Source organism: Erithacus rubecula (assembly GCF_903797595.1).
Source record: "Erithacus rubecula genome assembly, chromosome: 2".
Taxonomy (NCBI): domain Eukaryota; kingdom Metazoa; phylum Chordata; class Aves; order Passeriformes; family Muscicapidae; genus Erithacus; species Erithacus rubecula.
In genome coordinates, this window is record NC_136685.1 from 54,382,163 (window position 1) to 54,406,320 (window position 24,158).

At 36.4% G+C, this 24,158-nt stretch overlaps 1 protein-coding gene across 1 annotated transcript in view; it reads right to left on the minus strand.

Moving 5' to 3' along the window:
- The window catches only part of HBS1L (HBS1 like translational GTPase), a 63,691-nt gene that overhangs the window by 25,828 nt on the left and 13,705 nt on the right, over positions 1-24,158 (minus strand). Inside the window, exon 5 of the mRNA XM_079297955.1 lies at positions 5,193-5,301. Within this exon, the coding sequence (XP_079154081.1) occupies positions 5,193-5,301 (109 nt within the window). The remainder of the gene's footprint in view (positions 1-5,192; positions 5,302-24,158) is intronic.

The window sequence follows — 24,158 nt, forward strand, 5'->3', positions numbered from 1 at the left end:
TCTTTAAAATTCCCTAAATAGTATATTAAGTTTTAGCTGAAAATTTACTTTGGAATGGCAAACCAATTATTTTCTGAAATGGCTCTGCAGGGAAATTTTACTTCATGCAAACAGACTGGAAACAAGTTGATGGAGGGTAAATATACAGAGAATTGTGGTATTAAAGTTTTCTACATATTTTAATGAAGTATTAAAATCATCTGAATGATGTAAAGTATACCAAATAATTTTTGTTATTTAATCAAATATTATATTAATAAGATATCAATCATTTAAGAGAGCCTCATATATTTACAATTAATTTGCATTAGACAATTTTCATCAGGATTAAGACTCTTCCATCTTCTTCCCTTTTTTCAGGCAAACTTCAGTTCAGTCTCAGTATAATATCTAGCATGTTCACATTGAAGTACCAGGACTAGTGCCAATATGCAAAGGTCACACTGAAATGCAAATATGGTATTTTACATTGGTATCAAGTTTTCTTCCTTGAAAGTCTAATATTTGAAGTTGTGGAGAAAGTTATTTGTATAAGAAGTCCTATCAAAGCAGCTTTTACAGCTGGCAATAGTTTTCTCCCATTTTCAGTATCTGCATTTCTTTCCAAATCAAATTTTCAAAAGTGAAATAAAAAAACAAAACAGTTATTTAGATAAAGCTGAAAGTAATGGGACCAAAAAACATAACTCTCATATTTTTATATAGCTTTCCAAAATATATTCAGGCATTGTCACATCAGCCTATTAACAGACAAGAATGTATTTTCAAAGAGAGGTTATTTGTAAGCCTCTAAATTTTATTTTGTTAAACTAGGTAATGATCATTTTTCCAATCCCAGATGCTAAGATCTTCCTGCAGGCCAAACCCTATGACAGTAAGGATTCTCCAAAACAGGATGGATTTTGTGTGGTGGAATTCAAACTGATTATAGCACCTGAAAGAACCATGGTTATTGCCAGAGGCAGTAAGTACTCTCTCACTTCTTACACAGCCTTTATTGTAACCACCACTGTCTAAGGCTGCCAAATAGCTTTTATTTTGGGTGGTGCAAAGGAAAAGTGCTAGATACAAATGAAATGAGACTGAGACTGCTTTTGATATGAAGGACAACTTACATTGGAAGAAGACCACTTCCCTAAAATATTGCTTGCATTGTTGTTTGAGAACATGAGGGAACTATCAAAAGCAGTTTCAGTTTGCCAACCACTGTTATGTGGCAACATGGAGACATTGACTGATTATGCAACTCAACTTATTTGAAAGGACAGAACTATCATGAACCTTGCATGCACACTGAGATGATGTACTCAGGAAAGCTTGACCCTCAGCAATTCAGGCACAAATGTCAAAACAGCCTGTCACAGCTGCTTTGGAAATCAGCAGACAAACTAAAGCCTGGCAAGGACCAACACTTAGTCAAAACTGCCAGGCCAGAAACTTCCTATGCTGTCTTGCCAACAAGGACTACAACAGTAAACTGAATAAAATGTTATGGTTACATTACTGTTTTCTGGGTAATATTAATAAACACAACATATATTGCCATAAGATGTGTTAGAAGGCATTCAATCTCCCACAAGTACTGAAAGGTTCAAACCACCAAACGTTCAAAGAGGAACCTGAAAGCCCAGCTGCTCAACATTAACTCTTCAGAATTTAGCTTTAAAACATTATTTTCAATCTTCTAGTCTGGATACTGGGTGAATTATTTTTACACAACCGACTCTTTCGGAGTACTTACAGTCATTACAGAAATGTCTACATTTATTTCCCCTTTCAAAATTATTAATTACAAAATATTGGTCAGACTAGTTAAAATAATCAACCCTTTTTTGGTCACAACTTCTAGCTTCCTTTATTACTTAACAGAAAGAAAAAGCCCAGTAAACAGTTTTGCTAGAGCATCAGTTTACCAGCAAATTCCATTTTCCATTGACAATCCCACTAAGAATACCCAACAACAAAGGCAATCAATGCCCAAAGCAATTAAAGACTGCTAATAATCCATCCATTTCAAATAGGATTGACTGATTAATATGAGGTTATACCTCTTAACAAGACTGAATCATTGAATAGTTAGTCAAAGAATGGGGTTTTTTGCTAATGCAAGGCTGCTGCTTTTAAAAACATGGTCCAAAAATTAACTTCAAGACCCCATATGTGCAACAACAAAAACTAGTTCATATGTACCATACAATTACCTTCTAATGGTATCTGCACCAGCACCATATAAGTATTTTGGGGTAAAAGTAGGGGCACAGTTACAGATGTTTCAGAATCCATTTAGATTGCTTTGAGTAATTTCTACTGGTGCTTTTGGTCAGTGACAAAAACTAAGTACTTAAAAACCTGTACTATTATGAACACCCTGCAGTAAATAAACAATGAAACAAGAAGCTAGAGAAGTTATGCAAAGGGTCAAAGGAACAAGACTTTCTTAGCTGTTAATATACACAGATTTCTTCTGTTCCTTAATAGGGTATCCTTATCCTGCCATTAATCCAGAAGGTAACTGCAGAAGAAAAAAAACCAATCCTAACACTCATTGAATTGAGGTGGAGGTTTATGTTTTGTTTTGTTTAGCAAGTTTAGAAATAGATGAGTCTCTGCTTCTATAAAGTCAAGGTCATAGGCCTTGGCAGCACCTCCACAGCAGTCTGCTAGACAAAAGAAGAAAGGAGGCCCTCATCAGACACCTTGAAGAAGGGGTCTTTAAGACAAGAAGGTAACTTTACCATTTAAATTGTATTTTCTTCCATATTTTCTTCCATATCTTCTTCCATTGATTGGCTATGCTCCAAATCTCATGCTCTTTTACAAATCATTCCACTTCTTACCTATTTCTCCCACTTAAAGCTAAATACCTAATGTATATCCAATTTCTACAGCAAAAAGAAGTTTCTTTTCAATTAGTATTTCAGCAGTACCACTAAGTGAGATGAATAAAAACCATCTTCACAATCACAGAATGACAGAATAGTTTAGGTTAGAAGGGGTCTTTAAAAGCCATCCAGTCCAACCCCCCTGCAATGTGCAGGGACATCTTCAACTAGATCAGGTTGTTCAGAGTCTGGTCCAGTCTGATTTTGAAATTTCCATGGGTGGGGCATCCACCACTTCTTTGGGGAACCTGCTCAAGTATTTTAACACCCTCACTGCAAAAAATTTCTTCCTTATATATGATCTAGACTCTATTGCAGTTTAAAACCATTACACCCTTTGTCCTGTCCAAACAAGCCCTCCTAAAATGTCTGTTCTCATCTTTCTTATATACCCCTTTTAGGTACTGGAAAGCTGCAATAAGCTCACCCCAAAGCATTCTCTTCTTCAGGTTGAGCAACCCCAGCTTTCTCACGCTGTCTTCACACAAGAGGTGCTTCATCCCTCTAATAATTTTGGTGGGCTCCTCTAGGCCCACTCCAACAGGTCCATGTCTTTCCTGTGCTGAAAACCCCAGAAGTGAATGCAGCACTCCAGATGAGGTCTCACAAGAGCAATATTAAGGATTTATCTAAAGGATTTACCCACAGTCCTGAAGGCTTAATCTCTTTTTTGCCACTGAACTGTAAGCAAGCATGGTACAAACTATGTCAGTGTCCCTGGAAAAAAGCAGAATGGCTGAGAATCATGTTGGAGACAATCACCTTTCATCAGAGAATGAGTGATCACTAGCCTATCCAAGGATTACTTTAGTCTACAGGAAGCATTCTTCTTATCTCCTCCTTCCCCGAGGAATAGGCACACATGCTAAGTAAGTATGAGATACAAAATTCTGTATTTGGTCTTTTCTAGAAACAAACATTTTTAAATAGTTATTATAACAGTTAATTTTTAAAAATCAATCACAACTACTTAAAATTAGCTGGCAGATCTTCCTCACTCACTTAATATGCTTTTCTTTTTCTAAACTTCTTTCCAAATTAAATTACTACACAAAAGTCCCCATGAAAAACTCCAACGTTTAAGAAGTTTAATATGAACATAAGAGATGAAGGTACCTGGAACTACATAAGTCCAGTTATATTTGAGATTTTGCAAATCTCAAGCAGTACAGAGAAAATATTTTGGAAATCCCAGAAATTTTTCATATGGAGCTTATTGCATCTAAGGAGATTGAATAAAGGTGGTATCTATCAGCAATTACATTTAGCAGCCCAAAGGAATAATGACATTGGCTTCACATCTTGTATTAAATGTGCTTAAGTAGATAAAACTGCTTTCTACTCAGTTATCAAACATGCACAAGATACTGCAAGATAAAGACTGTGCCGCCCCCTTACTCCTCAAAATGCTTTCCAGATCAGAACTACAAGCACTGCAAGATGAGTTTGGGATGTTGATGCACTTGAGAATTTTTTGACCTCAGGATGAATTATGGAATTTCTTGCCACACATTAGATGGCTATTATAGGACTGGGTTCAAAAACAGAATAAGGGGGGCCTAAGCAAGTAAAGTACATTAACCATTTTTAATACAAATAGACAAAAACAAAAAATAAATAAAAATTGTGGGGAGCCACAGAATACTACACAATGATATTTCATGGACCATCTTTCTGATATACATGCCCTGCCCTTATATATTTCATTAGCTATTCAATGCTGGCTATTGCTGTAGGTAGACTCTGATTCAGATGTCTGTCTTCTTGCTCAACAGTTCCAAGTCAGGATAAAATTAGAACCACTCTAGTTATACAGCACAAGTAGAACTGAACTCTACAACAGTTGTACCCTGCACACCTGTTAAAGTTAATAAAAGCTGCAGAGGAAGGCAAGGTTTAGCCATAAGTGATTGTTTTCCCCATCAACTATTCTTAAATGTATAACTTCCTTTGAAGAACAAGCAATTACAGTTAAGATTTATTGATTTCATAATTCCACTTAGAGAACTAAATTTAAAATAAACGAACACCAAGAAAGTTCAGTATTCTATGAAGCGGATGTTTAAATAATCTGACTACCTGATATCTCTATGCACTATTCATAGTGAAAGGATTTGTTAAACTCAAAACGTGAGGTACCATATTCTGAAAGTAATTCTGAGTCAAACAAGAAGCTGAGATGGTTAGTTCTGAAGAGTGACACTAAAACTGCTATGAAAAATAGAAAAAATAAGAAGAAAACTTGCTACAGGTGCATCAGTCTGAAAGAAAAGCTGCTGATGTACCTTGATGTATGAGGGCTTGGCTTACCATGGAACTTCAAATCCCATAGATTGTTTCTTTCCAGACACTGTCATTTTGGTAATTTTTGGCACAATTTCAGATTCCATTCTGGCTGACTGGGAATCCCTTGTTTTTCCTAGTAATAGACAAAAAGTAAGTTTGAACTTAAGGTTGTGACTAACAGGTGTTAAAGTTTAACAAGTCCCATTACCTCTCTCCAACCCAACAATACCAGTCCTTCATGACCAACTCTCACATTTCAGTGTCTTATTACATAATTAATCAAAATAATCTACAGTTAGATCTATTGCGAAAATATCACCTCTATCTCCAAGCAGTCACATGACACCTACACTGTGCATTTATCAGAGCTTTACTAGAAGCAGCTCTGCAGAACATCAGAAGCATTTCAATGCAATGTGAAATAAGGAAACAGTTTGCAGGTGCTCACTAGATGATTGGATTAATTCTGCTTTAGAGCTTTTCTTTTGCCTTAACATTGTTAACACTGTAAAGCAACAAAATATGTCCATCTCATGGAATGCTAGGAGCAGCACCAGCTATGTGTGGGCTGCAAAGCCTTCCCTAAAACCTGAAAACAGTGTTTTCTCATACTGATTTACACTCAAGAAGCCAAGCAAAACTCCAAAGCTAGCTAATTTGAAGGTTACTTAGAAATAAGTACCTTGAAACTTAATTACTTAAAATGCATTAACTTTTACCATATCTTAAATTAAAACAGAATTCAAGTTCATTTTTAATTTTGTGAAAACAGCTGCAGAACTAATAGCCCTACAGCGCTATCAGTTTCTTATCAAGCTGTAAAAAAAAATACTATTTACTCTGCAGAGGAGGAGTTTATATAAAAGAAGCAAACTAGTAATTTTCTTTACACAGTTCCCTTGTTATTATGTTAGGATCCCTTCTTCCTTCAAGGAAAAAGACTTCCTGCTTTACAGCATTTGTGACAGCTGCTGCACTTTGTGTTCTGAAGGATGTTACACATGTGACAAAGCAAAACAATAGCCCAAATTCAGAATTAAGTTGCAATTTTTAAACACGCTTTACCTACAAGTGTATCTGAAAACTAGAAAAATGCCACTACACTTCCAGTATTAGACCAATTTGGATATTCAAGAGTCAAATGAATACCAAGTTATTCTTTCAAGTACTTCAGATATACTACATTTGGATGAACTGCTGGAGCCATTTGGCCCTACTCATTTATGTTAATGCTGCACTTCCTTCTAAAGCACAACGGCTACACCTTTAAACCACAAGATCATATTGGTTTGCAGGTTACATAAATGGTTGCGGTCAAGGCTGCTGAAGATTTCAGGCAAGGAAACAGAATACCACAGACATGTCTACAACAGCAAACCAAAAAAATCAAACAATCACAATACAGATGGAGACATTTATCTGATGACTTGGTCTTCACATCCCTCATTTGTCTTATCTGCTGATACTCATTTATTTACATGCCACTTGCAGATCTGTGGAAGAAGTAGTCTGTATGTGGTTTATTAATAGTTGCATACAAATAAGAAACCAAAGTAAGAGAAATAAAGGCAACAACAGAAAGCACAGCTTACAGGAATCTCAAATAATGTAACAAACAAATATAAATATTCGGAATATAAAATTCTCACTGGACAGGGACTATTAATGATGCACAAAGATTGTGTTTCCTCTTCAAATTCTTAAAGAGATCGCCTACAACTTTTTTTAAATAAGTAAACACTTCAGTTACAGTAAAAATTTCTACATCAATTCTAACATTTTCAAGCAGACATAATTTTCAACTGACAGGTAAACATGAATGCTTTACATGTCATTTCAAAGCTGAATTCTCAGAAAATACAATGTTCGAAATCTGGCTACAAGGAACTAATAATTACTAAAAGCACAATTAAATTGAAATGAGATTAGTTGAAAGAAAAGACAAAAATTAGTATTATATGACTTGAAAATAACTTGCAATCTATTCGTTCAAAAGTCACAGGTTTTACAAAATATACCTTCTCTAATCAATTTCAAAATTAAGCTTTACTCTGTACAAATAATACTGCAGTGTTTGACACAGACTCCAAGTTAAATTGTACAAGGAGACTAAATACATTCAACAAATGGAGTATTTGAGAGAGAAAAAACCTTAAAACTAGAATTTAGGAACCACCACAAGTTGAAAGATACAAAACTAAAATCACAACACGAGAAAGTGAAATAATAGTCCATTTAAAGCTGACAGTTTGGATGGTTCTTGTCTTTATTTATATATATAATTTAGTTTTATAACAATAACAATAATTATATAAATAAATAATGCTAAAATACAGGTGGAGCAAGGAAGCAGACTGGGATCATATAAAGACAAATTAAACCATAGAAGTAATCCCAGAATGGCGACATTCAAACAGATGAAAAGGCAAGGCAAGAATTATTAGTAACACTACTGATAGAAGCATCAAATACAATTTTCTGCCTTCAGTGTTTTTATAACCAAGTACAATAAAATCAAGCAGCACATTTGAGATAAGGACCAAGTCTGTCTTTTATGCATTGCAGGCGCCATTAAAGATTAATAATTATGGCTTCATTACAAAGGACAGAAGGCTGGGAAAGGAGTATACTTTACTATCTAATCTATAGGGAACCGGAGAAAACTACATGATAAATTCTTATCTGCTCTAGCAGGCAAAGCAAAAGCTATTTGGCACTTTAAAGACTGCATGCAAATCCTTAAGCTGCACCTTGGAACTAAAAGGAAGTCAATGCACAAAGCTGATACAATTCTTAAAACACTTCTTAATCTACAAGCAGGGTACCCTATGGGAACTGAGCTGTACTACAAACCCAGAAAAAAATGTGGAAACAGTAATCCCAATCTGATTATGACAAAAGCGGCTGTGGAAAATAAGCTTCTGAAGGGAAAGGATTACAAGCATATACAGACTTTTGCCAAGGCCTTCATAAAGTTCTCCATGCCTACTGCCATTTGGACATTCTCAAACACATACCTAGGTAATTCAATGGCAATACATTTCCTAAATCATAAAAACAGATATATCATTCACAAACTCCAAAAGAAGTCCCAATACCTCATTACATTTCACTACTCTAAACACTGGAAGAAGTAAATTTAAGTGTGCATTCCTACAAGTAAATGCACTGATTGACTTAACATCAGGAAAATTTAAAAACCTTCCTTCCATGGAAACATATAATATACATTTATAAATTATAAAAATCAAAACTGAAAATTAAGAAGTAAAACCTTAAAGGCTTATCAGCATGATAGTTCTCACAATTCATAATGTTCAGAACCCCACACTTCTAGCCTATTTTAAGCAATGTAGCTTCCAGAGAGGTATTTGGTATTTAGACTGCAGTGACATCAGAGCACCTAGGCTAAAGCAGACTGCAGCTACAAGTCAAACACTACTATAAAACTAAAATTGTGCTGATGAACCTTGTCCCAGTATTAAACTGAGATCAGCCTAACACCAAAGGGAACAGACCTGCACTGCCATTACTCCAATACAACCTTGGCAAAGTACTCTTCTATTGTTCTTGGCTTTGGCTGTGTTTTTACCTTTGCTGTGCCTGCCAGTTGGTCTTCTGACTTAACAGACATTTGACTTAGTCAAAAAGTATTACTAATGACACCTGATATAATTTCAAAATTGTTAGCAGTATAATCCCAAAATCAGATGGCACAATAAAATACCTGCAGGTTGATATACATAGATGATGATGATGACGACATAGACAAATACACATGCAGGAAGGAAGCAAAACATTGGGACTGTCTTTAACACAGATGTTCAAGATGGAATAGCAAAAGTATACAGATTTAGTCAACCACCTCCCTTTACAGTGAGCAACTCCCTCTGGATTTCTTTTCTAAAATTGGTTGTAAGTAGTACCTGTTGAAGATCTGCACAAACAAATCAAAAGATTACTCTTGCGACATTATCAAACATAACAGGCTTGATAAGTCCTTTTTTCACTTTTGGTTCATATACATACTTAACAGTGAAAGCAACAGAAAGATAAAAATTAAGCTTTTCTCTAATTCTGTTGGAGTTATGGAAGACTTCAGCAAATGGAAGCGTTGACTGACAGTCTAGTCTGTTCCCAGGTAGTTTAGAGGTAAATGAAGAGTCTGTTAAACAGCTGTTCTCCCAAGGACAGGGTGATCAAATGGATATTGGTATATTTGGAGAAATGCACACTAGCACTGGGTATTTAAATCCACATTGACTTTGTTCAAATGACCATATCTTTCTAACAGCAGTAACAAAATGCCACTGCTTTCAATTCCTATACACAGGAGCTTCTCCTACCAAGTAGACTTTCACTCAAATTCTAAACTGGTACTGAAACTTTGCATTGAACAACCCCATTGCACAGAGAATCATGTTTCTCATACAATGAACCAGAATATTTAATGTGCCTGAATTAAGCTTGAAAAACAAAGACAAATGTCAATTCAGGCATGCCTTGATCCTATGCTTTTTCAGATGGCAATCCCATTTAAATAAATCCATGTCTTACAAACCAACTTACCAATGGTATATAAGCACTAGCAAAGAATCATACCTTCGAGGGAATTATGTTCCAATTAACTGTAGGCAGTTTGCATTGAATGCTTTTGACATTTTTATTGGTTATACTGAATCTTCTCTTTTCAAAAACAGATGTGCACTTGAAAGCAGCTGCATACTATTTCAATTTTGAATGGGGCTGAGGATCTTACATTTAACTGACACTTGAGAGACAGAATAAAGTTACTTAAGCAGGTCCTCCTAATGCTGCTTAAACCAGGACTGCCATGAAAAAAAACCACACATGCAACACCACCCTTTCTAATCTATAAGATACAGTTTGCATCCCTTCCTCTTCTACAGACTTTCTATATAACCACAAACAAGCCACTGTCTGCTAATTATACAGCAACAGCCACCAATTACATAAAAAAAAACCAGGGCACTGTTTTTGTGCACCATATCATGAGCTTGGTACACATGCCATGAGAAGACACTGTTCTGTCTGAAAAGCAGAATTAATAACTGAGGCTCCTCTCAAGATAGTACTTCCCCTTCCTATATGCTGTGCTATGATTTTAAACTATTTTTAAAATCCTATAATTGTGAAAATATTTCAAATATTGACTACACATGAGTGAGTAAAACACATGTAGATACCACACAATTTCATGCGCAGAAGCATGTATCACCTGTTTGCCCACATATATCTGGGTTTATATTAATATCTAATAAATCATGTCACACAACCCAAAAAACTTCTGCAAAGTCTGCATGTGTGAGAACTTCAACTTACAGAATTCCTTCTATATGCAAACTTCAATATTTAAGCTGGTTCAAAATACCCAGTTTTAGGAAACCATATGACATGATGCTACTATGAACCATAATATACAAGTGGATGCTACTGAACATCCACAGCACTTCCAAAACTAATGCAATAGCCCAAAACAATAGAAAAGGCAACTTGCTAAGTCACTACCCAGTGATGAGACAAAGCCATTCTAAAGATATTACTGAAAACAATTCTCCAAACAAGAACTCTGAACTTTTTCTTTTAAAAGAAAGGTTATTTCCTAATAGAAACCACAATCAGGGGCTTTCCAGGTAACTTGGTCTCATTGTTATAACTATTACCTTCTCTGCAAAGTTTCAGATGGTGAATATGATTTTTTTTCACTAAACTGGGAGTAGGCATTTTCACTGAAAAATGCAGAAAATAAAAATTTTCATTTGCACCCAACTACAAGAAATTTTTTTGCTTGTTCTTAAGGTTTGATACAGCAAGAAAGAAGAGAGATACAGCAGGTTCCTGAGTGGTGATATTCCTGAGTCTCTCCACCATGGGCCAGTTTTCTGGGATCCACAACACACAAATGGACAACTTGCTACCCCAAGACTGAAGTTCCAGAACCAGTTTGTTTCACTACATGCAGCTGCAACAACTGGGTGCGCAGCAGCCACAGTCAGAAGGGCTGGCAGCCTGCTACAGACAGCTGGCACTCCTCACCTCTTTTTCAATGTTTGCTCTACTTTCAATGTTTGCAGCTTTCAGCAAATTGACATCTCTAGTCTAAAACTTAATTTGTTCAAGTGAGAGTCCTGCTTGGGGCTGATCTTTTTTTTTTTTTTTTTAACTTCCAAACAGGGAGAACAAACAAACTGGAAGATAAAAGATACAGCAGTTTTTTTTTTTAAATGGCACCTAAGGAAAGTATTATTTGCATAAACTAAATTCTTCAAGTGATCTTTCCACATTCTGAAAACTCACTTGATGTTGCCTCACCAAACAGTTTGCACATGTTCTTATGGCTTAAGTTTTAAAAACTAAATCCCTGAAACACTTGATCAACATTCAGTATGTAGCTGCTACAACCATTTTTGTCCAGGATGCTCACAACTGTGTCACCTGAACTCAAATTCTACCTCTCCTGTGGTCTCCATAGTTTCCTACCACATCAACAAACTGAAGGCATACATTTGTCCTAGATAAATCATAAAAACCAAACAAAACTGAAGGGCAAGAGAAGAAAACAGTATAGTGAGAACTGGCAAGTAGCAAGACACACAGATTATCAAGGACAGACAAAGACTAGAAGAATGAAAATCAGTCAAGCAGAGAAGATGAAATGAGAGAATGAGTGACCATGGAAGGAAAAAAAAAAAAAAAAAAGTATTAGTGAACAACCTAACTTGGGGAAAAACTATGTATAAGGAGAAGGAGAAAGAAAGAGTTCACATACTCAATGACAAGTTACTTGCAGAGATAAACATAAAGAAAAGAAACAGAAAATGAACAGAACTGAAAGCAAATGCCAGCTATGAAAAAGAGCAAACATGAAAAATAATAACAGCCAATGATTGGAAAAATAGGTAGGAAGCTGCAAATGGCTAGATAAAAGAGTATGAAACTATGAAGTACAAAAATTAAACTGCAATAAAAAATCTAGAATGACATGAAGAAATTAATATTGTGTTTAGGGCACAAAGGCTAATTCAACAAAAAAACTGAACACAACTGAATAAGTTAGAGGATTAGAAGGACACAGACACAGATGTTCAATCAGGTTGAGTGGATGAAGTGGAATGTGTTAGAACAAGGCAACAACACATTTTCCTTCCTGTCTGAAACATAGCCAAAATTTCTGGAGTTTCACCATGTCTCTTGCCATAAATACCACCTCCCTGAATGAAGCCAAATGATACAGAATCCAGCAGCCAGTTACAGCTGCATTCTCTTGCTCTTCTCACCTGAAACAAACATCTTCCTGTGAGAATTTTCTAGGCATCAGGACTTATTTAAATTACACATGGCCAAGTCTGCAAGCAAAAATTAAGGCTACCTATTAAAACTACTTTTCCAGCAAGGCCTTACTGCAATTATTCCACTGAATGATGTACATTTCATTTAGGTTATCTAATGTTGCCACAGAAACACGTCTCAGAGAACATGATTCTACTCATGTCTATTACAAGTGGGAGCATTCAGCATTTTCACAACTTAAACTTGTATGTCTCAATATCTGGATGCTTAATACAACATTCCAACATTTATGAAATTATGTTTAAGCAACACACAGAGCAGTTCCATATGTAGACCATCAATACAGTCCTTCCAGAAACATGGATAATTAGTCTGGTTTGCATTCATGGTTAATCTGTTAGAGGAAAGACAGGCACTGATGCTGCAGCAAAACTCTTAAGATTTCCAGTTTCACTAAGCCAACACCTCCCCTGTAGAAGAGCGGAGATCTCCTGTACAGAAAGGCAGACTGGGGGGTGGTGCGTGTTTTATTTTTGAGAGCACCCAAACATCAGCTGTCTCCTTTTGATGTTTCCGATACAGAAAATGCATAAAGGTCCAATAGGAACTCAGCAATCAAACAGCAACTTGCTCATCCACCAAGTTTTTCAAAAGGATGTCCCTGTGATATTTCTCATACCTACTGCTTATAGTTCAATGGACTCATATTCAGCCCTTCACACGACTGTAACTCAGCACAACTCATCCTGTAACTACTGAAACCTAATTTGTGGGAGGTGTATTGCTCTGCATTCTAGCAATGCCAACAATACCCATTCTCAATCCGTAACTGAACCTAAGCTCTCCTATAAAAATAATTCATTAGACATTTGCAGTTGTTCTGTAGCAGCACCTTTGCTCTCCCCCAGATACACAACTGTAAGTCGTTGGTGGTGTTTTCTAACTCAACGAATTTTTCCTAAATGACTGTGAATTGTCTTTCACTGAGATTTACAAAAAGCTCAGTCTGATATTTCTGAAGTGCAACTTCCTACCATAAATGGTCATGCAAAGAGCAGAGTCAGCACTATGGGAGGATAACCCTAAAAAGATATTCCCTTTAGCCAGTCACTTAATTGAACAGAACTCAGAGCCCATGCAAATAACCAGAATTTCTGTTAAACCTTGGCCCAAAATGAGTATGTAAAACCGAAAGTACAATATGTACGTTCTATTAGAATTATATCAAATTTCCAAAAATAACAAATAGCAATTTCAGGTTCAATTTATTATTAATGTTATAATACCAGAGGATGGTGCTATTTGCCTGCACATCATCCAGACAATTCAGAAACAACATCATGCCCTATACAGGTCAACATTATTTATGCAAGTACATTCCTATTGGATTGCACTGAAGGAGTGCAAAGCACTTTGCAAAAAGAAAGCTTTCCTGGTCCACAACTTTTGTGCACCAAAACTACTTCAATATGAAACAGAAGTTTAAGAACAGCGAACATGAATAACATAGAAGTAAACTGACAATATTTAAAGAGCAAAATTATCTTACATCTGTTCAACTTCACCACAATCATTCTGCAAACTTTCTCCAGAAACATAGCAAGGTAGCCCTTTAAAGTTGCAGAAGAAAATGTTTTTATCAGCCCTACCTGACAGTTAAAACTGCAAATATTTCTAGCATTTTTAAGTTCCAGAAAATTGCAAGAAACTTGTGTGGTAAGAACTTCCAGGTAGATCAGCTAAAGCCTTATCTAAATTTAGGTTTTGTGAATCCTCAGTCTTCTCTGTTGGTGACATTACAATCTCAATAGATCCTTTCCATGACTTTAGGGATGGCAATGCAGACAGCATAAGGCAATGCCACAGCAGAAGGCACATTTCAGAGTGGAAGACTGGTGGTTTCAGAAGGCCAAAATCCTAATCACGTATCAAAAATTTATCAGTTAGTGAAAAAGCAGTTCAGTGGCTTATGTAAGATATGATTTTAAAGAAGCAAGTGTTCAACAGGTTGAGTATAGGTTAACAAAAAAAAAAAAAAAAAAAATTAAGGTCCAGCAGTACAACAATTACTGATAATACTGTGTATACACAAACACCCATCCCTTACTGTAAATTGAAATACAAATGCATTTAATAAAAAAACCTAGGAGTTGTAACTGAGTACAAGGGAGAAACTCACTGACTGATATTGACTTTTGTATTTCTGTTAGCAGGGTAATCAAACAGCAAATCCTCAGATGTCCCCTTTCAGTTTGTGTGTTTTTCCCTTAAAAAGACAAAAATTAGACATATTCTACTTACATATTTTACAAAAAAGTCAGCCAAATATTCCCAATTTGAAAGCTTTACCTATAACGAAGATAAAGGAAGAGACAGTATTTACTAGAATTTCATAAAAGGTAAAGACAGTAGGAGTGGAGGTATAGGATTGCCAGCAAAAATGGAACTGAAAAATGGAAGTACATTATGAGGAACAGTTAGTATTTCAAGGATTTTTGCTTTGGTTCAATGAAACTTCTTGATCATTCTTGCCATGCCAACGACCTTCTACCCAACATAGATGGAGACTTCTTCCTAAGTCAGTAGTTAGGGTACTTCTTTGGGATCTGGCAAAACTAAGTACAAAGTCCTTACTTTGACAGAAACTCTGGATGATATGGGTATCACCCACAGCACAGTAAATGTTCAGACTCTTGATGTTTCAAGGGGCTCTTCTACTTAGGCAAGAGACAACCCTCCCCTAAAAACCATCCCACTATAACTACTAACCAACTTTGGGTGTTAGCCTCAGTTCAAAACCATCTTTGTGTTCAGTATTTGTTCATATACAGAACTCAAAGCAGACTTGAGTAACATTTTTGCTACAAATACTTAAATGCCTCTTGAATTCCACAGTCCATGTCCATAATGGAGATTTGAACTCAAAAAGCATTGCTTCAGGACATTGTGCTGCTTTCATGAAGAAAGAAAACTGCTACAGAAGAAAGAGATACTAAGGTACAAAGATGAACAAAGTTCCAGTACTACTTCTTCTGAAACATACATATAGATAGTACTCTAAATAGTCGTAATATAAAAAAAATGAACCCAAGAATATTATGGTTCTCTGTACTGAAAACTACAATTAGATATAAGAACACAAAAAAATCATTGCCAACAAAAAACTTCTCTCTAATACAGTGAAAACAAGTGTGCTATTTTAAATCACAAAATAAAAATCATTAAAATTATTATTTTGACCAAATAAATTAGACACAGTCACTGTGAAAACACTTAACAGTGGATGTTTGGGTTTCTTAATCAGGAACAATTTTAATAATTTGAGGAAACTGACAAGGAAAAAGCTGACAGTATTAACCAGACTGGAAGTAATTACGCTGGAAAACAGGCTCCAGTGAAGACAAAACAAGTAAAACGCAAGACTGACATTCTAACAGGCTCGCCTTCAGAAAGAGTTGTGTTCTATGCAAAGCTGCTAGCTCAGTGAACTCAAGAACAAGAAGTGAAATAGGAACTAAGATGTTACACCTAATACTTGCTCTCACTTTTTAAAAGCAATCTAGAAGAGGGCCTGCCTGTGTGCCTCCATGAAAATGGCAATTTTTTTCAGAGCAGGCATTTGTAGCAGTGCACACAGAGACACTGCACAAGGTAAATATCTAACTACGGTAAATAACTCACATGAACCAATAATACACATGAACGATGGAAAAGGTACCTCTGAGAGGTGACAGGTTCCAATACATAAATCCCAGACCTAGGAGCTGATAGACACCTAATTACCAGAGGTATAACCAAATATTATAGAGTAGGAGAGATGATATTTACAATTTTGCAAAACAGATTAGCTCAAAGGCACTACAACTTGAAAATCCTACCTCTTTTGCTATTCCAACTGATGTCTTAATACCCAAAACTTAAGTAGCTACTGAAAATGTATAACCTGTAAAAAGTTAAGTAATAGATTAACTGAGTTTACCAAAAAATAAACTGAGTTTATTTTTTAAAATTGAATCTTTAGCAGTAAAATGCATACACTTAAAAGCCACCTGAACAATTACTTTAACGATAACAATTTTAAATGTTCAAATTTATAGCATTCAGAAAGATTAAATGTTAAGAAACGATAAATCGGAAACAAAAGGAATTAAAAATACATTGATCTTTGCACATGTAAATTAGGTCAAGTTAAACATTTCACACAATCTGTTCAAAGGAAACATGCTGAGTGAACATACCCCCTTCAACAGCACTTCTTGTACTAGGATTAAATGTAAAATAATGAAGCAAAAACACCTAAGAGAACCAAGAAAAGTAATTAACAAGGTGATGTTTTTCCTTTGCATTTTTCTTCAAATAAGACTAATACTGTTCAACCTACTCTTCCCCACTTAAACTGTTTCAAAATTTCAGATGAAAGGATGATGCTTCATGCTATTGGTTCAATTTTGCATTATTACTCAACATCAACATGTTAAGTGGGGGCGTTTAAAAAAATAACTGCAAGATCGCAATTCTTTCCTAGAAATTTCCAAAAAGCTACTAACACTTTCTTATACCAGATTCAGCCTAAAAGAATTCTATAAAATTAGATTTACAAATTATTTCTATGTAGACGGGACAGTTTAAGTACTCTAGAGGCATTCGATTTTAAAAACAATGGCAGGAGAAAAAAACTCAGGATCTCCTCCTTTTAGCATAATTTTCAGTTCTTACATCATGAAACCAAAGGTTGTAGGTGCAACATCAATACACTACAATACGCTCAAAACCTACAATTCAATACTAGAGATTACATTCACCATGTGCTTCTACTTAGCAGACTGTTTTCCCTATTTTTTATCCAATACCACTTTAAATATTTTTCTGTCTCAATACTATTTGCCACTCATAGTGGAACATCAGAAGAGAAACAAAGGGAAATGAGACTCAAAGTCCAGCCACACTCATATCTAATAGTTCTCGGTAATTTGTCCATAACATAACAGGATATGTGAAGTTGTGTTATCCCACATGACTGCTCACAACTGGAAGAGAGCTTGAGTGCTCATAACTATGCTGGTGAACCACTATTTTACTCTACCTTACTACTGCCATTCAAAGATCATCATTTCTGTTATAACTAGCTATATCACCACCAGTATCTCTTGCTGCTAGACTTTCCAGATATTCTTGTGTTATAAAGGATGCTATTCTTTTTGTAGGTACCTCCTAAACTAGAGCAACTCCTACCTTTTGGAAAGAAAGTGCAATCTCAGTTTTGTCCTCAGTACTACACAGATGAAAGTTCAATTATCACACACACAAACCTACTCAACAGCAGCTATCTTTAACAAAAGACAAGTAATAACCAAATACGTCTACAGGAGAGGACGACCACATTCTCAAAGCTTGAGATAGAAACTCTTAGATAAAGAAGTTTGATGCTACTAAGTCATGCTATACTGTCACATTTTATTCTAGTTTGTTTTTGTGGTATTTTCTGTTTTCTTCACTGTAAGATCAACAGGCTTTAATCAAGAACTACTTTTGCTGCTTCCTTTAATTCTAATGGAAGGCACCCTACTCATTTCCTAAATAAACAGAATTAGCTTGCCACACTGTCATCTTGTCCTGTTCATAAATAGAGTACATTTGAGGAAGGGTAGAAATGAAAAGGAAGCAATGGCTACTAAAAGTACAAAGGAAAAAAACCAGAATTTTAGAATTCTTTCTTATTTAAGTATCTTACTGGTAATCCAAAGAATATTTGAATGCTAGCTGTGAAATTGCTAAGATCTCTGAATCTAACTTGCAAAACAAGCTGCATCAATGCAGTAGGCTGATCAAAGCTACTTAATTCATCTGCAATCAAGAATCTCCACAGAATCAAAACCAAAATATTTGCAGAAAAAAAAAATATAACTGAAAGAAGTTCACACAACTATTACCACAAATCTAGAAACTAATCTTAAGCTATCTGAAAACCCATGAAGTCTTCCTGGACCACTGCGGTGAAGTTTGTGCAAACATCTAATTACAACAGATTATACACCAGAAAGACATATTTCCCTAAGGAATACATTATGGATGATACCAGCAACCACTGACATTGCTAAGGATTAGAGAACCTACCATTCATTTGGTGATTTATTTGACAGCAGGCCTTTGAGTGGCTAACTGTTATAAAATCCTAGAACTAAGCTCTAACTGTATTTATCAGGGAAACCATTGCTAGGAAGAGCACAGATCGTGGCCAAGCTGAAGTAAGGTACAATCGATGCCAGAAAAATGTCATTTGCCAGCCTGAAGCAGTGCATTTCACTCTATCATGACTTTAGAAGGGAACTCGCACGGACTCAAGCTGATTGCTTCATTTTTTCTTTACTCTTCACATTTACAGTCACACATGTAAGCACACAGATAGCATCTATAGTCTTGTAATAGCTTTTTGCATTCATGTTATCATAAAAATGGCATTAAAAAGCATAAATTTAAAGCACATTTCTGCTTTGAAAAATGTTTATGTAAGATGTTTGGATAGCACGTTTTTTTCCTTTTTTTCAAATCAAGCACAGAACTTGGTGTATACACAGTTATGCCATCTTGCCTAGGGGACAAGCAAAATTAGTCATTTTCCTGTCTATGTGGGTCAGCAACAGGGAAGAGGAAAACATTAAAAATAGGAAAATGTGATTCTCAAACCACAAAGTTGCAGCAGGGACTTAAACAAGGAGTACCCAAAATAACTTCAACTCATATTTTGGAATTATTAGATAGAAAATTTCCACTTAGGGTAAGCTTCTATAGGCAGTAAAAACATAGAAAAAGAACTGAAGCAACAACCACTTAAAGCTCTTTCATGTCTTTGACAATATGGCATTACTACTTCTGCAGACACAAGTATTTTCCACAATAAAGTCAGCTAGTTTTCCAAGCTTCTGGCATTTTAAGCATTAATTTCTGACAGTAGACTCGTGAGTTTTAATTTTAATGGCCATTTCAATCATCACAAGTATAACAGAAGGAAGGAAACTGATACTTCACGTATTTGTAGGTGTCCTTGCTGAAGACCAAAAGGCTGCGAACACAGAAGCTGCAATGACGAAAAAATGGGTCATCTCTTGTTACCCAAGAAGAAAACAGTTCAAGTGTAACTAGAGGCACTTCTAGTGATTTCTGTTATGTCTGATATGTATGCACCATAATACACTAGGACTATGCAACTGCAGCTACTAATACGCCTTGTAACAATTCCAAATCAATACTGCAGAAATACATCCACAAGACTGCACAGAGATGAAGTTTGCATTAATGACACGAATTTTCTAGGGAAGGAACAGTATTGCTTGAAAAACACAATGAAAAACATTTTGCATAAACAGACATTGTGAAGTAATTTTCCATTTAAAGCTTGCACTTTTACACCATCCTGGCTTTTACTTTTTAACTTATTTTCTGAATTTTCCCAGGTTTCCTGTTAGCACACAAGCTCCTTTTTACCAGTAGGTAATGTATTTTAATGTTTCCTTTGCTCCCACTATTTTGGATTGGATATGCCACTTCTAGCACTTAGACAGCTTGCTAGTATCTAGAGCAGAAATGCACCATGCCATTAGTTTTCCACTGCAAAACACTACCATGTCAGCATTCCCAATAGCCTTGCTTTAAGTACTCAAGTGCAAACTTCAGGTAGGATTTACAATCTTTAAACTGATACATTATAGCACTAGAGCAGCAGTGATTCACACATCCTTAAGATAAACTTCTTTAAAAAAAAAATCTGACTCCAATCATACCTTCCTGGCAATCCAGCAACCCCATCTGAGAATTTAGTAAATTCTTCACTTTACCTTCTAAAGACACTGAGAAAACCAAGAGATTGTTGATCTTTATCGTGACCTGAATGGACTGAGATAGAAGGACACTGTAAGAACAAGTGGTGCTACAATTTCCCTTGTTTCTCTGGTTCTTCTGGAATCCCAATGCTCTAAAAAGGACACAGCCATTTCTAGTTTCATGTAAGTTCTCTTAGCATCCAAGCAAAACACTCAATTTTCATACATGATACAGTCATCTACAAAAATGACTGACTTTGTTTTGGTTTACACTTTGTCCTAACAAAAGTAAACCAAACCAGTGTTAGGGGACCATAAAGGAAAACTCAGAAAAGCCTGGAGTGTCACTTTTTCCAGTGTAGGTGTACAGTATGTATGAGGAGAATCTCAAAAATGTATTTCAAAGGATTTTAAAAAGCTTTTCATTGCTTGTGACACATTTTTCCCTGAAATAAGCCACTTCCTTCCTAAAACCCACACAGTACCTCCGTGTCAAGATTCAGTAACTTCACAGACTCTGTATATATTTTTCTTAACCAAAACACGGAAGTCTTAAATTCTCTTAAATTTACTTTCCATGATTTAAGATATATCATGCCAGATTTCAAACATTTCCACTGAGAAAAGACATTTTCTTTGTCACAGATGGAATGCATAACATATCTGAGTATAATTAAGTACAACACGTCCTCAGCTCTATAGCAGGCATTTGAGAATCATAATATTACAGAACAGTTACTGCAGGCAACTGAAGTTGGGAATAGAAGTTTCTTATGAGCTACCAATGCATAAATAATGGATTTTCAAATGAGCAAAATCAAAGCATCAGAGCCTGATATTATAAATTGCAGGCAGTAAAACCTGAGGAACTCTAAATCTAATGGAAATATATTGCACATTATCACTTCAGAAAGTTTCCTCTTCTTTAGAATTCTCCCGATAAATAAAAACCAAAAGTATCAGTTTGTCTGGTTTCAGTTGGGGTTTTTTGTCACTGAAGGCTCCCAACTTCATTTGTCCATTAACCACAACCAACAGTGATAAAAGTTATCTGTTAAAGCACAATAATCTGCATTCTGAGACTTTGCAAAAAGGAAGTAACTGCTACCACAATGTCCACCAGCAACATAAAAAGACAGAAGTAAGTATTTGTCCATGGAAGGAGAAACAGCTATCATTCTGAACTAAAGCCAAATCTTGCTGCATTCAAGCAGCAAAAAACCAGCAAATTACATCAACCCACACTGTGGTGTGATGTTTGTGTGATTTTTTCATTTTTAACTGCTACTGCTGTAAAGCAAAAATGAAGGAAGATACTTATCCAGGAGAGACAAGAAAAAGTTCAGAAAACGAAAAGAAACATTAATAAAATGCCAGGTAAGCACCTGCCAATTTTATTTCTGCTTTTCTTGAAACTGCCCACACTGTATTCACAGTTACATCAAAATCCTGAGTACATGCTGAATTAATAAAAAGCATAAACCAAAAATGCATGCCAGTGAAAAAAATATCTTTTTCTCTATTAACATCTATTAACTGTTTCTCTATTAGAGAAAGAAAGAAGTAAAGCTCAATATCTACAAACGTAGACTTAAATGTGAGCCGTGCTCTATTCCTAGACTATCTGGCATGTCATGAGTAAGGCTTTTCAGCTTCCTGAGCCTTACTTTCGACTTTGACTCTTTACTGTGAAGTTTGTTTCTTATTAAATATTTACAAAAATAGACCTGTTCTTGGTGTTATTCTTGAGAAATTACCATAAAGCAAAATAGACACTGCCACCACAAAGACAGCTCAACTCTAGATTCCTTTCTGTCCCTAGATCAAACCAAACACTCAGTTTGCAGGACTTTTTATTTCCTGCAAGGACTGCATATTCACAGACATCTGACCTCCTTCTTGCTCAAGCATCACTAAAATCAAAAATCTTAATGTCAGAAAGTGGTAAAAAATTCCGTTAATTGTGCCCGAAATAGAATAGAACCTTGCTCAATCACTAGTATCTGTTTGTTCTGTAACACTAACACAACCAAAAGAAATGAAAAACTAGTTTAGCTACAAAAAAAAAAAAAAAGTAGAAATTAAATGAAAATGCAGAAAACTCATGTTTTTTTCACTGAGAGTACCATTTTCACACAAATACTTCTTAGAAGTTTGAATTTTAAGGAAGATTTCTCAGAGACCCCATAAATACCAGCTATGTTTCATTTCCTGAAACAAAAATCTTTGCTTGTCTTGACTATAATGAGACTACAAGACTACAACTTACTACAAGACTGTGTTTCAAACTGCACTCTCTGGAATATCACTAATACTAGGACAAGGACACCTGAGAGATGTGACACATGTCAAGAACATATGACACCAGTCAAAAAAGAGAAATCTGTATTATGCTTTCAATCTTTCATATTATGGATAAAAAGACTCAAAATATCAAAATAATGTCTGTCTTCATCAACTATTACCTCTATACATTGACAAAATCACAAAATTACAGCATATTCTGAGTTGGAAGGGAGCCACAAGGACCAAGTCCTGCTCCTGGCCCTGCACAGCACCATCCTCAAGAGTTACACCACTTGCCTGAGAGCATTGTCCAAACACCTCCTGAACTCTGTCAGGCTGGTGCTGTGATCACACCTTCTAGGAAAAGAACCTTTTTCTTATATCCAACTTAAACCTCCCCTGAAACAACTTCAGGACATTCTCTTGAGTCTGGTTACTGCTCACCATCAGTGCCTGCCCCTACTCTTCCCTTCATAAAGAAGCTGCAGACTGTGGTGAAGTCTTCCCTGTCTCCTCCAGGCTGAACAGACCAAGTGACCTCAGCTGCTCCTCACAGGGCTGCCCCTCAAGGCTTCACCATCCTCATGAGCCTTCTCTAGATGCTCTCCAATAATTTAATGTTGTTATACTGCAGCATCCAAAATTGCCCCCAGCACTGGAGGTGAGGCTGCCCCAGCTCAGAGCAGAGCAGGACAATCCCCTCCCTTGCCTGGCTGTGATGCTGTCCCTGAATCCCCCAGGACAGGGATGGCCCTCCTGGCTCCAGGGCACTGCTGGCTCATTGCCATGGACCAGGAACACCAGGTCCCTTTCCATGGCACTGCTCTCCAGCCTCTCATTCCCCAGACTGTCTGTACACCCAGGGTTGTCCCACCCCTGTGCAGAATCTGACATTTTCCTTGTTGACCTTCACTTGGTTGGTGACTGCTCAACCCTCCAATTCATTGAGGCCTCTCTGCAGCGCCTCCCTGCCCTCAAGGGAGTCAGCACCTCCTCACAGTTTTCCATCATCTATGAAATTGCTCAGTATTCCTTCCAGTCCTGCATCCAAGTCACTTATGAAGATGTGGAAGAGCACAGGACCGAGGATGGAGCCTCTCTAGAGATGTCTGATGTCATCACACTCACTATAAATTCACTATAAACTGTGCCCAATCCATGAGCCAAGAATCATCTCACGATGTGTTTATCCAGCTGTGTGATGGCCATTTTGTCTGGAAGGATCCTGTGAGAGACAGTAATGAAAGCTTTACCGAAATCCAAAAAGATTACATCAACTGGATTCCCTTGGTCAACTAGGCGGGTTACCTTGTCATAAAACAAAATCAGACAGGACTTTCCTCTCATGAAGCCATACTGGCTGTGACTGCTGACAGTGTTGTCTTTCTGATGTTTTTCAATACCTCCCAGAATAATCTCCTCCATAACTATCAGATGCTGAAGTGAGACTGACAGGCCTGTAATTTCTGGGGTCCTCCGTAATGCCCATCTTGAAAACCATGACAATGCTCACCAGCTTCCAGTCAGCTGGGACCTCAATGATGACAAGTAAATACTTCACAAGCAAGTCTTCTCT